Raw genomic sequence first — 17,144 nt, 5'->3', positions numbered from 1 at the left:
TTGTGAGGGGAAAAAAAGCTTATCTATCATGGGACATAGCACATAATTGCTAACACTACAAAAATAAAGGCTATTTGCGATGAATTTTGCGACGAAAAAATAAAGATTTTTCGTCGCAAACGCTTTTGCGACGAATTTTGCGACGAAAATATTTTCGTTGGCAATAGCTCGCCGCAACTGATGGCGACGAAAAATTTAAAATTCGTTCCAAATTTGGCGACGAAAATTAAATTCGTCGCAAATTTCGTCGCCAAATTTTAGCGACGAATTATCTTATTTGTCGCCAAAATTAGGGACGAAAAATTATTTCGTCGCCAAATTTGGGACGAAAAATTTCTTTCGTCGCAAAAAGGGGCGATTAAAACTTTATATCTGCGGTAGAATTGGCGACGAATTACGAATAGTTTAATTCGTCGCCAAATTGGCGACGAATTGGAGATAAATTTCGACGAATCGTCGCCAATTTGGCGACGAACGTCGCCAAGTAATTCAGTTACGTCGCCAAATTGGCGACGAATATTAACGAATTCGTCGCCAAATTCGACGAATTAACGAAAATCCCTAAGTTACGATACTACAGTGTATTACGATATTTTTGCGACGAATACTGGATTCGTCGCAAATTTCGTCGCCAAATAAAAAAAAATTTAACAGATTCAATTTGTTTCTTCAAAATATGAAACCTGTTTACAATTCAATATCCACAACCATGTAAAAAAAATCCAAACACATTCACATAACATTCCAATACATCCACAACCATATAATCACATCCAAACACATCCAAATACATCTACAACCATATAAAAACATCCATACACATCCACAAACATAAACAAGTCAAAACAACATCTATAACAAACAACAACTAAATATGAAACATAACTATATAACATCCATATAAACAACAACTCCAAATGTAACTTACACATCTATATAAACAACAACTCAAAACATCCAATAGTAACATCCATAATAAACAAGTCTACATGTATCAAACATAACTAAATATGAAACATAAACTCCAAATGTATCAAACTAACATAACATCCAAATCCATAATAAAATACATACATAAGAAAGTTTCAGGTGAATGACGACCAGAAAAGGAAAGTATCACCGTCCATGGAATCAACCTCAGGTAATACTTTCAGCATCACTGATTTTTTCTTCATCATAATATCTTTTTCTGTTTCTACATAAAAAAACAGAAATATTAGAACATCATTTTGTATAAATAAAGCATAATATGTAAAATTTACCTCTTTGCCATCCTTGGTTTCATCAACCCTGTTAAAAATAATATAATAATATTAGTTAGTAAATAAAAAAGAATTACAAATAGGAATAAGTAAAAGCAATATTAAATGTGCAAAAAATTAAAATGATACACAACTAGGCTATCAAGAATCGTCGTCTTCACCGGCATCATCGGGAACATCAGGAAGCTGACTCGGAGCGGAACCTAACTGAAAATGCTTCATAATCAATTCCTGCTGTCTGCACATTTCTCTCATTTCTTCAGTTTGTTGTCTGCGCATTTCTCTCATTTCTTCATCCCTTTGATTAATTATACCTTTTAAATGAGAGACTTCTTCAGTTAGGTTGTCTATTTGTGCCCTCATTGCCGGTTGGGTGGAAGAAGAAGAAGAGGTGGCAGGAATTCGATGAGTTCTGCTCAGAGAACCCAATCCCAATATCCTCCCCCCTTCGATCCTCCAGTCACCTCCAACCAGATATTCAGGTCATTTCCTACAGAGGGCTCAGATCCTTCACTAGCACTTGAATTCCTCTGTGCTAGCTCGGCCTCTTCATATTTTTCCTGTATTGAAATATAAATACATTTAATAAGTTAAAAAAAGATACATAACTATTAAAATTAAATTAAGTTAAATAATAAAATTTAAACCTTCATAGCTCTAGCTCTGTCCCCACTCCAAGTCTTATCTTTTTTTTGAAAAGTGCGGGTAAATGTCTCAATAAATAGTGGCTCCTTCCCCATCTCCTGAGTCTAAAAAAACAATGTTAGAAATAGATAAATCAGTTAAATTAAATTAATAGCATAATGTATAGAAGAATTTACTAATCTGCGCGTGTGTTCCTCGATGTTGATGGAGCCTCCCGCATATGTAGCAGATGAGTCACCAGAATTATATGATTGGTTTGTCTTGTTCTGGTGACTTTTTTGTTTACTTTCCTCGGTTTCCCAAACACCGAGGATCCTCGTCCAATTTTCATCTGTGATGCACGGTGGTTTCTTGTTTCTGGTCTTGGCATGATTCAATGTATGGCGAATATGATCCCCACATTTTTTTTAAAAAATTCGCTTTATTTCCAATTCATGTGCAGGATCCCAAGTAAATGCTCGCTGAAATAAAAAAAATCATTAGATATATTCAATTTTATATGATATATTAATTAAATTAAAAAAATATATACCTTAAATTCACTCCACCATAAATCCTTTGTGGGTCCTGGAGTGCTAGTATAAGTGAGGGAAGTCCCTCCCCAATGATTATTTACAATTATATTAATTTGGCGAATAATTGATACCGAATTTTCGAACCTATAAAAAAAGTTAAAAAAAACATTATTAAGTTACCTTGGTCATGGAGACTTATACTTTGACATCTTAAGCAAATATCTCCGAGGAGATGTGGACTCGGGATGATTGAGTATAAGTCAAAGTGCCCGAAGGTATTTGAATAGCCCATAAATGATTCATCGCTCTTTGAAAAGGAGATGTATATCTTGCGGTTACTTGTTAGGATTGTTATTGAAAGTCTTTGGTCAAAGTATTATATGTCAAGATTATGGTACTCTTGGATACAAGTACAAGTAACTTGAATCCACAAGACAAAATATCAAGCTTGGGCTAGGTGTGACATAGTCAACCTAGTGAGGACTGATACATATAGACTATATCATGAACCAAGCGAGTATAAGACGGTGAAAGGAATGAGACACATTTCATTATAGCTACTGAAGTATTTAAAAATTATTCTGGAATCAATCATTGATTTTTCGATCAATTGGGGATCATGATATACGACTAGGTGTTGTTAATTTGAGGGGTGTCCTAAGGCAATCGCCTTACGGTTATACTATTTATTAGATAAATAGCAATTCACTATTTAAGTGCGCATTCTGTTGGTGCAATCTTGCCCCAAGCATTATTGGGTTTTAATGTTTGGCTAAAACATGTTTAAGTTAGGCAATGTTAGTGATCTAACGTGTGTGAATTGAGTTCACAGGAAAGTCCAGGTTAGAAGACTTGGCAAAAGGTGAAGTCCCGGAGGCGCGACCTCTTGGCAAAGGTGAAGTCTCGGAGGCGAGGCCTCTTGGCAAAGGACATAGCACAACGAAGCTGAGGGAAACATCTCAAGCTAGTGCAAGGAAGGGCACGAGGCTTGTGGAAGGCGTTTGAGGGTTTGCGTCAAGGCTAAGGGCTGAAGAAGAAGCTGAAAAGGGAGTTTCAGCTTGGTCAGTCAACTGGAATTGTGATTCAGTTGACTGATCAGAGTATTAGTCGACTGGACTGTATTTTCAGTCGACTGATCAGAGTATCAGTCGACTGGACTGTAATTTCAGTCGACTGATGGCTGAATAAGTCACACACAGAAAGATCAGTCGAGCCAGAAGAAGGCAGTCGACTGGCCTATAAGCAGTCGATTGGAATTCAAACGTTGGGCTAATTAATGCAGCAATTAATGTAGATTCTATAGCCGTTGAAGCCCATCAGTCGACTGGTCATGGGAGCAGTCGACTGATGTCACGAAAAGCATAAAAGATAGCTGCGAGATTGAAGAGAGCACTTCTTCTTTTCGAGTACATTTTTGTGAGATCTTCAACGCTCTGTCTTTTACTTTTCTACTCTTCCTCCCAAAGCTATTTTCTATTCATAAGAGGAAGAGATCAAGTGTAAAGGTTTCTCCGCCTTCAAGAGTTCTTGAGAAGGAGATCTTTTCATAGTGAAAAGGGTGTGTGGGCTGTGTGGATCCTTGGATTAGTCACCTCTGCGGAGGTGGAGACCAAGTAAATCGAACCGGGTTAGCGTTGTGATCTTTTATCTCTTTTATTATTTTGCTTCCGCTAATCTCTGTGTAGAGAAAGATCAAGAAATATCGAAAAACGTTATTCACCCCCTCTAGCGAACGCACCGATCCTCAACACATTCCGTATGTGTTTGATTGGATCTTAAACTCAAATACTGAATGTCCGCAATACGATTCATAGCGTGAGAGAATTTATGATTGGATCACAACTAGTAAGCATCTCTACACGTGTAATTATGAATGTATTAGAATTATCCCTAGTCGAGTAATTGATGAGCACGGACGTCGTCGATTCTGTCGAGACTAGCACGTTTTGAACTCCTTGGTTAGCCAAGCAGCTGATCTCACTGCTGTTAATATTAGATGTTGAGAGTTAAACGTGGATGCTGATTAAAGGTAACCAGTTCATTGGAATGATATGATTTGAAACTTCATATGGTTTGATATATATATGTCAATGAAGATCTCAGTGCAGCTTAAGTGCGAGTTTCCTTTGACTTGCGGTATTCAAGTCACCTTGGTCATAGAGGCTTATACTTTGACATCTTAAGCAAACATTTCTGAGGAGGTGTGGATCTGAGATGATTGAGTATAAGACGAAGTACCTGAAGGTGTTTGAATAGCCCACAGAGGATTCATCGCTCTTTAGAAAAGGAGATGTATACCTTGCGGTCGCTTGTCAGGATTGTTACTAAAAGTCTTTGGTCAAAGCATTACATGTCAAGAGTACGGTACTTTTAGATACGTGTACAAGTAACTTGAATCTACAGGACAAGAAAGCAGCTTGGGCTAGGTGTGACATAGTCATCCTAGTGGGGATCGACACATAGACCATATCCTGAACCAAGCAGGTATAAGACGGTGAAAGGAACGAGGCACGTTTAACTAAAGCTGCTGAAAGGTTTAGAATTATTCTGGAATCAATCGTTGATTTTTTGATCAATTGGGGATCATGATATACTACTAGGTGTCACTCATGATCGTTCCGTAATTAATGATTAATTACGGATGTCCAACATAACCGGAAACCTATTGGGTCACACACACAATAAATTCTCCGAAGGACTTAAAATGAATTTGAGAATTGGATTCTCAGAATGAGAGAAATAAAATCTGGTTGGACCAAACAAAGGACAAAATGATGAAACTCGTCTTGCGAAGACGAAATGAACGAAACTGATTTCGTTCAAATCAGAGATCGTTTAGTTAGTGAACTAAATGATTCAATTTTGAACTAAAATTAAACCGACTTAGTTTGGTTCAAGATGGAAGAGATTTTGGTAGAACGAATGTAATGAGGAGCTTCGTCTTGAGAAGACGAATTGAATAAAATTGGTTTGGATCAAATCGGAGGTCATTTGATTAGTGAACTGATAATTAGCATTTTCTACGGATAAATTAGGATTAGATTGGACCGGTTTGATTGCATTTCATACCATAAATTGGGTTTTTAGCTTATTTTTGTATCTTGGGCTAATTTTTAGTCTTCATTCTATTTTCTCATTATTTTTTGAGGTATTTATGGATATTAATTTTCATCTTTAATTTTTTTGCAGGAATTAGAATGAAGATAATGATAATTGGAGGGTTCAATTGAAGAAAAATCAACTCTGATTCAAGTCCGAGATAAATCGGATTCAAATTGGCTCGATCAGGTTCAAAATCAGTTGGTTTAAGTTTTTGGTTCAAACTCGAGTTCGGTTCACCTGGTTCAAGCTTGGGTTCACTTGATTAAGCTCAATTCAATTTCATATAACCCAAGTTCAATTCAGATCAGGCCAAATCAAAATTTAGCCTGATCCAAGTCTATTTCAAAGCCAAAGCCCAAAAGATCAATTCAATGCATTGATTTCGGCCCAGTTCAGCACAGCGCCGGTTCACGCGAAGGTTAAAGGCGCAACTCCGGTTCATTCACAGGGGGGCTCGGCGCGATTAGGGATACACTGTTCTTCTTCCTTCTTCCCAAGTTGCGATCCAAGCTGAGCTCCCGTCACATTTCTTCCCCTCCACCGTCATTCTGATCATCTCCTTCCTCTCCGATCAGCACGGATCAGAGCTGGCCGGAGTTGTGGTGGTTGAGCGCCGAGTATCTGCCCCTTCCTTTGTCGTTCGTGCTTCGCTTCTGTGAGCGGAGTGCCTAGCTAGTTGCGGTGGTCGGCGACAGCACACTCCTCCGCGTCCACAGAAGAGCCGAGTGGTAGCCGATTCTTCCTGGTGGCGATTGTAGCAGGGCAATCGGTCTTTGGCGGCGATTGTAGCAGAGAACCTCCGGTCATCTTCAACCTCCGCTGTCACTGGAAAAGGACAGGTAAGAGGGTTTCAATTCTTTGTAATGATGTTCTGTCGGTGATTGTAGCAAGACATTGGAGCAGAGGTTGAGGATCTTGTTGCTTCATCCTCTCCGATCGATTCTTACTGTCGGCGATTGTAGCGGTGAGAACCATGGTCCCTGTTGGCGTGACTCCATCGATGCTGGTTTCCTCTGTTCTGAGCTGGTTCGGAAACCCCATCTAGCAACCTCCATCGCTTCCCCTGTTTTCTCCTTTCCTCAGTTTGGTACCGGTGCCGATTGAGGGAGAATCCTAACCCTAACCCTAGTTTTGATTTGTTTTATTGTTAGCTGTTTGTTTCAATCAAAATCCCCCTGGTTCCTTGGTGTGTTGATTCATATTGGATGATTATTGATATGCTGTTTGTTGGGTTTTATTAGCATGAATCTGTTGAGAATGTGGTTGTTTTGATTGAATTTTGGTAAGGCTTTAACTGTGAACAGAATGGTTAGATGATTGTATAATGGCTTTGATTCAATTGTAATTGGAATATATCAAGTTGTTGAAATCGGTTATGCATGAGGGGAATTGAAGTTCGAACTTGTGTCCTGAATTGGAGTAGAATTATCTATTTATGTTGAATTATGTGATGACTTGTGTTGAACATGTTTTGGTTGTGTTGTTGGGAAGCTTGAATAAGATGGATTTATTTATGTTGGCCAATTGTAAGATGTGTGGAATTTAGGGTGTATGTTTTATGTTAGTTGAATTGTGTTGTAGGGTGTTGTATATATAGAATTCATGTTGTATGATGTTGTATAATGAATATTGTTGTTGTTGTGTAATGTATGTATTGTAGATATATGTTGTATGTTATAGTATTTGTATGATGCATGGTTGAGTAGTTGTATGTTTTGTAAACGAAAGTATGTTGTGTGTTGAAATTGTATGAACAAAATTCATGAAATAGCTGTTGAATAAATGGTTGTAAACATATTTTATATTATATGTCATATGTGATAGATGTTGTATGTGATAATTGTTGTATAATGCATTAATGAAATTTATGTTGTATGTCTTTGCATGCTAATTTAGAATCCATGTTGTATGTTAATGTAAATAGGGATGTATCATTGGTTGTAAGATTTAATTATGATTAATATTCTTTTGGATTAATAAATGGATTGTGTAGTTAGGATGAATAAAACAAAATAAAACCCCGCACCATGAGTTTAGGATAGAACTTCCTGTCATTGAGTCCAAGAGAGACGACCCGGACCTCTCTACACTACTTAAGGCGATAGTTAGGGGTTTGGTAAATAAATAATTAATTTTGATGAGTGTGAGTGATAACAAATAAGGGAATAATTATATAAATAAAAAATACCCACAAAAACACCCACATCATGAATCAAGAGTGAACCAGATTTACCTCCTCACAGATGGTCGTGGGGCCGACCGTGTGGGGCCGCTAAGGTGGCGGATCCACCTTTTGCAGAAGAAAAGAGTGAACCAGATTTTGCTAAAGTAAACCTTATTGGTCTGGTTCGCTACAGTAATGGGTTGGTTCGCTACAATACTCCTTTTAGGGTTTCTTGGGTTTTCTTAATGGTTCGGCTATTTGCCCGACGCCGCAAGCCAACCAAGCACGATCCCCTTTAAAACAGAGGAATCGCGCATGGAAACCCAAGCTTCTCCGACTGCTACCTGCCCGCTCCGCTTGGCCGATGATCTCTGCTCGTCAGCTGCGATTCGTCGCCGGCAGCGTGGAGGTGGAGAACCCTAGGTTGAGCGCCGCTGGTCCTCCCTCAGGTGTTTCCTCGCAATCACCAATTGGTTGCCGTGACGCCGCCTCAGCTTTCCGCCGCCGCCGCCGGAATACTCCGCCATTGTGTGGAGATGAGCAACGACCGGCGCCGCTGCCCGACGCTGCCCCTTCGCCTGAGCATGACAAGAGTTGCCGGTGCCACTCCTTTGCGCGACGCTCCCTATTTCAGCCGGAGGAGAACGTGAAAAACTGTTAGCACTACAACAAAAATGACTTTTTGCAGCGCGCAAATATACTATCCGCAGCGCACATCGCACGCTGCAAAGTTGCAAGCTGTTAAAAGTCGTTAGGCATCCGCAGCGCGCAATGCGCGCTGCGGAAGCTCTCAGTCGCAGCACACAATGCGCGCTGCGGATGTGATCAATCGCAGCGCGCAATGCATGCTGCCGATGAGATCAATCACAGGTCAAACCATTCAAATCATTCCTGATTATAACTACGTTACAAACCATTTAAATTACAATTATAAACTCACAACTCAAATAATTAATAACATAAATACCATACACAACAACAACCATACACAAATAACACAATAATAATATCATTTCAAACTAGTATATATATCCAACAAATAACAGACTTTACTTAGTAACAATGAATCAAAATAACAAAAAACTATTTAGTTCCATGTTTTTTCTGAAAAGGTTAAAATCTAAATCAGCCTTCTGCCACAACTCCATCAACACACCAATGAATTAATTTGCATTTGCTGTTCTCACTAATATCCCCACGACTCACATTCTTCACTTTTGTCTGCAAAAAAAAGCAAGGTATCATTAGCATAAAATTTGCCAAAACAAAAAATCATGTAATAGTTAAGCATGTAAATAGCAATAAAAATACATGAGGTTAACTATCTACACTACATCAACTATCTGTACCGTGTTTGAAATACATAGAAGACAATAGTAATTTCTTGATATATCGATTGGAAGAGAATATATATGATTGAACTTGTACAGATGTTAAACGATTAGTTGATTGATTACATAAATTCTACTAGATATAATTCTACTAGATATATATACTGCATTATCATAATTGTTATTACTTGTAAAGAAGTAACAGCCATAATGCTCAAGAAGTTTCACAAGCAGCCATCAATTCTATCTGTTCGCTGCAAAGATAGCAACAGTCATAATGCTCAAGAAGTTTCACAAGCAGTTTCACAATTAAGTAGTTTTACAAAAGTAATTGCATCTCTAACCTGAAAAAATTTACTCACGAATGGCTTGCGTTCAGAAAAAATTTACTACTGAAGGAAGAATTTAATTTCACCTAACACAGTTAGAAGTTCTATCTTCTTGAAAAAAAAGCATAATCCTACGTTCAGAAACAAGAAGCCAAAAAAAGTAGACAGTGATACAAAAAAGGTTTTGTGGGTCTTGTATATTTAGAGAAATAAAATTGAAAGTAATCCTAAATTTCCAACAAATGCATAGAAGCAATGGTGAATATTTGGAGTAGCTTACCTTTACGTTATCCCCAATACGAGCATTCTTGTCTATAATAGCTCTTTTAACATGAGAGTTTTTTCCAATGCCGATTGGAACACTTCCTTTCAAAGCTAATAGCCTCTTGTCAGCATCAGTCTACAAATGTAGCAAACAATATAAGATCGAGTAAAAAGGAAAATCTATATTTGAAGAACAAGTTAATTGGTTCAGTTGTATGTTCTGTAGATAACCTCATAGTAGTTTGCTCCCATCAGTAAAGTATCTTCTATGATTGCACCTTCAGAGATGCAAGAACGAAGTCCAATTACAGAATGTTGGATCTTGCAGTTCTGCAAAAGGAAACAAGTTACAACAAAGGTGGTAAATACCGAGGTAGAATCCAACAAACTAAAGCTAAACTATAAGGCAATATCTCTTATACCATAAAATTTAAAAACTATTATTGTTACATAAATGTCAATAAAAAATGATGTTGAAATCATCTTGTAATGCACTTACTTTGATCACACATCCCTCACCAATAACGCTGTCAATTACATCAGCATCAAGCATCTTTGAAGGTGGTAAATACCGAGGTTGTGTATAGATTGGCGCAGAACGATCATAAAAGCTGAACAAACTAGTCACATTTAAGCAGATACCACAGGTAAATATAAGAACCTATGAAGGATGACATACATATCAATAAGGGGGAAAAAATATCTTACTAGTTCTTTTAAGCAATCTACCTGAAATCTGGCATTGGCTTTTGGTTATTCCAAGGTTTGCATTGTAAAATGCCTCAATTGTACCAATGTCCTCCCAGTATCCATCATATAAATAAGCTTGTACCTATTAATCATAATCAAAGAGTCAAATTACATCTTAAAACAACAAAGTGATTATGTAGAACAAGGAATTTTTTTCTGTTTCAATCAATCATAATCATTTTGGCATGAACCATGAGTTTCCAGTATTGAATACTCAGTAGCTCAGTCATGGTAGAAAAACTAAGGAACAAGGCAAAATAAAACATAATTTAAACAGTGTACCCCCTTGCATATTAACCTAATCAAGTCCTACATCATTCGTTCCAACCCCATTCTGAAAAGACCCCCTTGCATATTAACCTAATCAAGTCCTACCTCAAAAAAGCGACCACAAAAACAACGACGGGTAGCTAGATGGCTTACCTGGATGTAGATGAGAACGATGGCGACGAATTGCAGGCAGTCGTAGTGGCGAAGCCAGGATCGAACTCTTGATCCGAGGTAAGGAGAAGGCCAGCAATCACGATCCAGATTCACAAAAAAAAAACATAAATAAAATATTATTGGGGGCAAGAAGCAAACAGATTCATGTGTAAAAAACTCACAGCTTGAGGTGTCCTTCTCTCTGAGGGAGGTAACGGAGGAGGAGCACACGCCGGCGGAGGACGACCTTCTCTCTGAGGCTTGTATGCACGGCGAGGAGAAGGAAGCGGATGAAATCGAGTGGGATAGCTAGGGTTGAGCGACGGTGGAAAAGGCGAGAGGTGGGAGCGGCGGTGGGAAGGAGATTAACAGCTAGGTCGAGCGGCGGTGGGAAAAGGCGAGAGGTGGGAGCGGCGGTGGGAAGGAGATTAGCAGGGTCGCTCGAGAGGAATTTGGGGGAAAAGGCGAGCGGGAGGAAAGGAAATTAACCGGGATGGGGAAACCTAAGCAGCGGGATCGGGAAGAGTCAAGCGCGTGCGAGAGGTAAATGGGAATGAAAAAAAAATTATAATGTTTTTTTAAAAACAATTAAATTAATATAATTTTGACAGCGTACTATATATGTTGTTATAAGTTATAAATTTTTAACAGTAAATATTGTGCGCTGTCAATATAAATTTTTAACAGCGCATATTGTGTGCTGTCAAAAATACTTTTAACGGCGCACAATATGCGCTGTCAAAAATAATTTTAACAGCGCACAATGCGCGCTGTTAAAATTATTTTTAACAGCGTATTATTGTTGCACGCTGTGGATGATAAAAATATGATATTATCCGCAGCGCATTTTATTGGGCGCGCCATTAAAGCAACTATTAACGGCGCGCCTATAATGTGCGCTGCGGATGACGCACTGCGGAAAGTCATTTTTGTTCCACTGCTTAGCCTTGCAAATCACAGACAGATTAGAAAACCAAACAAAGACTTACCTCGCGTCTTCGGTGGAGAAGATGGTCGAAGCATAGCCGGCGTCCCGTGCCTTACTCCGGTGGATGCGAAGGATCAACGAGGTTGCCGGAGCAAATCACCCACGGCCTCTCTCGTGAAGTACTGTCGTTCTTCCACAACTGGAGCAAATCGCTCACGGCCGCCGAAGAACCGGAGGGTTGAAGAGGAACCACGCCGGAGCAAATCGCTCACGGCCGCTCCCCTGCGTTGTCGTCGGTGCTCGTGGATCTCTGTGGACACCGGCCACAGCTAGAGAGGGTTGATCGGAGGGGGAATGGTGGCGATGTCACGCGCGACGGCTCGGAATCGCGGCGGCGAAGACGGTGAACAGTGAGGGAAAATCACGGATGAGAAAGAATGCGCCGAGCCTGATTTCTTTGTGAGCCGTCCACTGCTTTTAACCTAAGGCGCTGAACCGGCGGAATGCAAGTGAACCGGAGCTTGCTTTTGAACCGACTGATTTTAAATTTGAACCAGTCTGAATTGCAGTTGGACCGGACCGGAAATGGCTTGCTGCATTGGGCTGTTTGAAACAAAATGGGCCAGGCCTTTGCAAGGATTGAACCAGCCCAATCTGCTGATTTGGGCTTAAACAGTGGAGTGGGCAGATTTGGGCTTTAAGCTGATTTAGACTTTAGGCTGATTTCAATTGAAATTGATTGAGCCAAATGAGATTTGGCTCAGCTGACTTAGCTTAGCCTAGTTGAATCAACTGAATGTGGATGAATTAACTGATTTGTGTTCAATTTGAACCCGATTCAAGCCAATTTGATTTTTCTTCCAATTTGGACCCCCAAATATGATTATCATCATCCTACTTTCCTGCCAAATCAATTATCACAAATTAATATCGATAAATATCTCAAAATAATAAGAAAATAGGATGAAGATTATAATTAATCTAAGATAGAAAAACAAGGTAAAAGGTTTGTTGAAGATTGGAGATGGCTAGAGAGGGGGGGAGTGAATAGCCTCCTTTCGAAAATTCGATTTTCTCCTACAAAAGTGTTAGTGCGCAGCGGAAAATATAGCTAACAAACTAAAAATCAAGGAAGACACAAAGATGTACGAGGTTCGGGGATAACTTGCCCCTACTCCTCGGCGTGTCCGTAAGGTGGACGATCCCTTGATCTTCGGTAGATCGAACCCCGGATGAATCCGGCTATATGAATCTCCTTCTCGGTGGAGTGACCTCTCCACAACCAATCTCACAAATATATGTATTAAGCACAGAGATTATAGAAGGAAGGATTAAGGCCAACAGATACAACTTACAGCACAGCCTTAATCAATGGAACCAAACCAAGCAGAGCTTCTTCCCTAGAGCAAGGCACCACCCCTTGCACCACCTCAGGCCGAAAGCTTCAAGAAAGAGTCGTGAACACGAGTAAGCAGAGAGCACAACTAGCACAAGCACACCACAGCACTTCGTTTCAGATTGATGGATAGCTCTCTTCATCTTCCTCTCTTCCTTTTAGCCTGCTTGTTCAAACGGACTCTGAGTCCACTGCACCACGACCAGTCTGAGCCACCTGAGCTTACCAGCACCACGCTCCTCTCAGCCCACTCACTGATCACCTTCCCGTGCAGCTCAGGGTCTCGCCATGTCGTTTACCTGAAAACCCAAACTCGACAAGCTGACATGGCTAAAAGGCAGCCCTTGACTCTTCCTCTTCTTAACTTGAATTCAAATTCCATCTGCAAGCTTCAGAGAGGATTAGCAAAGCATATCAGAACAATCAGAAATCAGAGCAGAAACCTGAACACGATCAGAAATATCTTAATCGATCAAACAATCGATTAAACGTCGTAATTCTCTCCTCTGTAAAGCGTGTAATCGATCAACCAGTCGATTACCCAAGCTCTTAATCGATCACCTGATCGATTAAGGCATGGTAATCGATCAGGTGATCGATTACCAGACGCTAATCCGGTTTCTCATTAAACTTGTAATCGATCACCTGATCGATTACAGTTCACCATAATCGATTGCCCAATCGATTATGGTACGTTCTGTGTGTTTTACGAATTCTTACAGAATGCTCTGTAATCGATCATCAGATCGATTAACAAACTAACTCGTTCTCACAGAATGCTCTGTAATCGATCACCAGATCGATTAAAGCTCTGTAATCGATCACCAGATCGATTAATCAACTTACCCTTGGTTAATCGATTCACTGATCGACTAAACCAAGCTAAACATTAAACCCTAAATCAAGACTTGATCAGGTTAACTTGGGTCTCACCCGAGCCAACCGCATTGGATCACGTAATCAGAGAACAAGCTCCCAAGCCTCCTCTGATAATGATCCGGTCCGAAGACAGGCTACCATGCCTTCTCCGACCATAGTCCGGTACAGAGAACGAGCTACCGAGCCCTCTCTGACCTAATCTGGAGAACGAGCTACCGAGCCCTCTCTGACCTCATCCGGTCCAGAGAACGAGCTACCGAGCCCTCTCTGACCTAATCCGACTCAAACTCGGTCCAGAGAACGAGCTACCGAGCCCTCTCTGACCTAATCCGGAGAACGAGCTACCGAGCCCTCTCCGACTCAATCCGGTCCAGAGAACGAGCTACCGAGCCCTCTCTGACCTAGTCCGGAGAACGAGCTACCGAGCCCTCTCCGACTCTATCCGATCTAGAGAACGAGCTACCGAGCCCTCTCTGACCTAGTCCGGAGAACGAGCTACCGAGCCCTCTCCGACTCAATCCGTCATTGATCAATCTGAATATATTGAACTTAATTCTTATACAATTAAATTGAACTTAAATCTGTGTCAACATCAAAACAACAATCGGGACAGACTGCATCAACAAGATCCCTTAGGGCCGGTGGCACAAAGAAAACAATCTTCCCTCTTTTCTTTGCTTGGGTCGGCCCTCTCCCTCCTCCTCCTTCCATTGCTTGCTAGGGCCGGCGCCCACTTCATCCCTACCTTCCTTGTCCTCCTTGCTAGGGCTGGTGCCCAAGAGAAGAGGAAGAAAAGGGAAGGAAGAAGAAGAGACACCACCTTTCACCTTCACATTCCCTCCTTTCCTTCTCCTAGAACCGACCACCCTTTATCCTTCCTCTCTATCTCCTAGGGCCAGCGCCTCTATTTAAGGTTTTCCTTTGATTAGTGGCGGCTTGAAGAGGAGAGGAAGAGAGAAAGCCTTGGTTCTCCCTTGGTGGGTGGCGGCTTGGAAAGGAAAGGAAGAAAGGGAAGAAGAGAAGAAGAGGAAGATGAAGAAAGCTTCTACCTTGAGTTCTTGCCATCGGAAAAAAGAGAGGAAAAGAAGGAATTGGGTGGAGTCAGTTGGGACGTATACTAAAAGTCTAGCTTTTGTATAAACATCTCTGTTGAAATAATATGAAATAAGAATCACATTGGTCAAATGTCTGCATTTCTTATGTAATGCAGTTGTCCACTTAATTTATATTGTAGATAACATGGTGTGTGGCGCCACACAGAAGATCATGTTATCGGTTCCTTATAAATTATAAATAGTAGCTCACAACCAAGATGGATAGGGACAAACCATTGGAGTGGTTGTAGTGTAATTGGTATTAGTTTATCTTGACTATTAAATTACACTAGTACATTTTGTGTGTATTGAGCAGGACCGTTTGAGGTCGTTCGATTTATACTGACTATATAATCGAACTAGATCTCTAGTTATTATGGATGTGCATGCTCTTAATCCCGATATAATAACAAGCACATATACTTAGTATGTATTTCTTTGATTCATCAAAGGGTGAGATTTATCTCGTTAAATCAAGAGGCTCGATAAGTTGGGAGATAATGCTATGTATATGGTGTGTTGTTGATTATAGAAGAAAACTGTGTCCTAATATTTAGGTTGATGATGTCCCCTTGAGGAGCTCATAAGGATTATCATATAAATCCTACAGGTGGACTTACTTCCGCATGATAATAAGATTGAGTGGTACTACTCTTGGATTCAGAAGTTAATTAATTGAGTTGTTAGTAATTCAATTAATTAACAGACATATGATATCTTAAACACAGGGAGATTAATGCACTCATGATAAGAAGGAGCCCATAATATAATACGAGATTGGTGCGGTAGTTCAATAATAACCCTTTAGAGGTATGAGTTATTATTGATGGACTTGAGTTGGGTGTTCAGGGAGAACACAGGAAGCCCAAGCCCATCAGGAGGTCATAACCAATTTCTCCTCTAAGTCTCTGTTGTAACCTCTGGATAAAGTCTCGAATCCACCTAAGAGAATTCTGTAAGAATTTTAGTTAGAAAATTCTATTAAAAATTTTTGAAATTCTGTGTAGAATTTTTCTATGAAAAATTCTGTTAAGAATTTCTATTAAGAAATTCTTTTAAGAATTTTCGTTATGAAATTCTGTTAAGAATTCTATTTATTCTAAATCATAAATAAAATTTTGATATAATATTTCATAGAAATTTTATTAAGAAAATAACAAAACTTAATAAAGAAATTTTATTTAAAAATTAACAAAATTTTATTAAGAGATTTTGTTAATATAATAATAAAATTTAGTTAAAAAAATTTATTAAAGAAACTAACAAAAGCTTATCAAGAGATTTTTAGATTTTTTTAAACTAAATCTAGATAAGAAAAGTTTGTTAGGAGAGGTAAAGATACACAATTCCAATTGTTTCCAAGCCTCTAAGGCCAGCGTCAATACATCTTACCCCCTCCTTTTATTTGCTAAGGCCGGCCACAACATCCTTCCCTTCTTCTCTGATAAGCGTAGGTCATATATGGTTTTTTAGCATTGTTTAACGCTCATCTATTTGTAATTCATTGCATATGATCTACTTTATTGCACTTTTTTTATTTATTATTAATTATTTCTACTCTTTTACTCGGAGATTTGTTTTTTGTATATTTTGATTGATAGGATATGATTTAGAGCCAAAACGATGTATTATTGATGGTAGAGCAAAAAGAGGAGAAAAGAGACTTGCACTGGCCGTGCTCGTCATCACGGACGAGTCTCTTATGCAACAAACATGAAGAAATGGAGGAAAAGGAGCAACAGAGCAGAACATGGTCGTGCCTTCTAGGCACGACCGTGTCTCACTTCCCCAGGTTTAGACACGGACGTGTAACACAAGGAGACATGGTCGTGTCCCTCCAACAGAGAAGTAGCAGTCCTGCCCGTGCCTAAGGGCACAGCCGTGCCTCCGTCCAACAAGACAACTGCACATGGTCGTGCCTACCAAGCACGGTCGTGCCTTGATTACAGAGACGCAGTTGCCCATGGTCGTGCCTCACAGGCACGGCCATGTAGATTTCCAGAGCAGCAACTGGACACAGCCGTGCCTACTAGGCACGGTCGTGCCCTATTTCCAGAGAAGC

The 17,144-nt window shown here is 39.9% G+C and overlaps 1 protein-coding gene and 1 pseudogene across 2 annotated transcripts; both read right to left on the bottom strand.

The window, feature by feature from the left end:
* Positions 1 to 1,403: 1,403 nt before the first annotated feature.
* LOC141832614 (uncharacterized) lies at positions 1,404 to 6,565 on the bottom strand (annotated as a pseudogene).
* Positions 6,566 to 8,692: 2,127 nt separating this feature from the next.
* On the bottom strand, positions 8,693 to 10,852 carry LOC141832397 (glucose-1-phosphate adenylyltransferase small subunit, chloroplastic/amyloplastic-like). Of its 2 annotated transcripts, none has more exons than XM_074719902.1 (6): positions 10,786 to 10,852; positions 10,342 to 10,444; positions 10,112 to 10,232; positions 9,844 to 9,942; positions 9,629 to 9,748; positions 8,693 to 8,909 (listed from the first exon to the last, which is right to left on the bottom strand). In XM_074719902.1, exons 2-6 carry the CDS (start codon positions 10,353 to 10,355, stop codon positions 8,814 to 8,816), a joined length of 450 nt encoding a protein of 149 aa, XP_074576003.1. In that variant the 5' UTR covers positions 10,356 to 10,444; positions 10,786 to 10,852; the 3' UTR covers positions 8,693 to 8,813. The 2 variants fall into 2 exon arrangements, with proteins under 2 accessions (XP_074576003.1, XP_074576004.1); XM_074719903.1 differs by having other exon boundaries at positions 10,112 to 10,223.
* Positions 10,853 to 17,144: the final 6,292 nt, after the last annotated feature.

The sequence above is a fragment of the Curcuma longa genome, chromosome 7 (assembly GCF_044706935.1).
Source record: "Curcuma longa cultivar G26 ecotype Majalengka, Jawa Barat chromosome 7, ITB_CL_G26_1.1, whole genome shotgun sequence".
NCBI lineage: Eukaryota > Viridiplantae > Streptophyta > Magnoliopsida > Zingiberales > Zingiberaceae > Curcuma > Curcuma longa.
The sequence above is the reverse complement of the archived record's forward strand: the minus strand, read 5'-3'. Positions and strand labels throughout refer to the sequence as shown.

Bases quoted from the DNA above. Each gene is read 5' to 3' on its own strand.
- LOC141832397 (XM_074719902.1), bottom strand. The intron at 9,943-10,111 runs GTAAGTGCATTA...TTCCTTTTGCAG, and splicing joins GTGAGGGATGTGTGATCAAA to AACTGCAAGATCCAACATTC. The intron at 9,749-9,843 runs GTTATCTACAGA...CTACATTTGTAG, and splicing joins TGGGAGCAAACTACTATGAG to ACTGATGCTGACAAGAGGCT.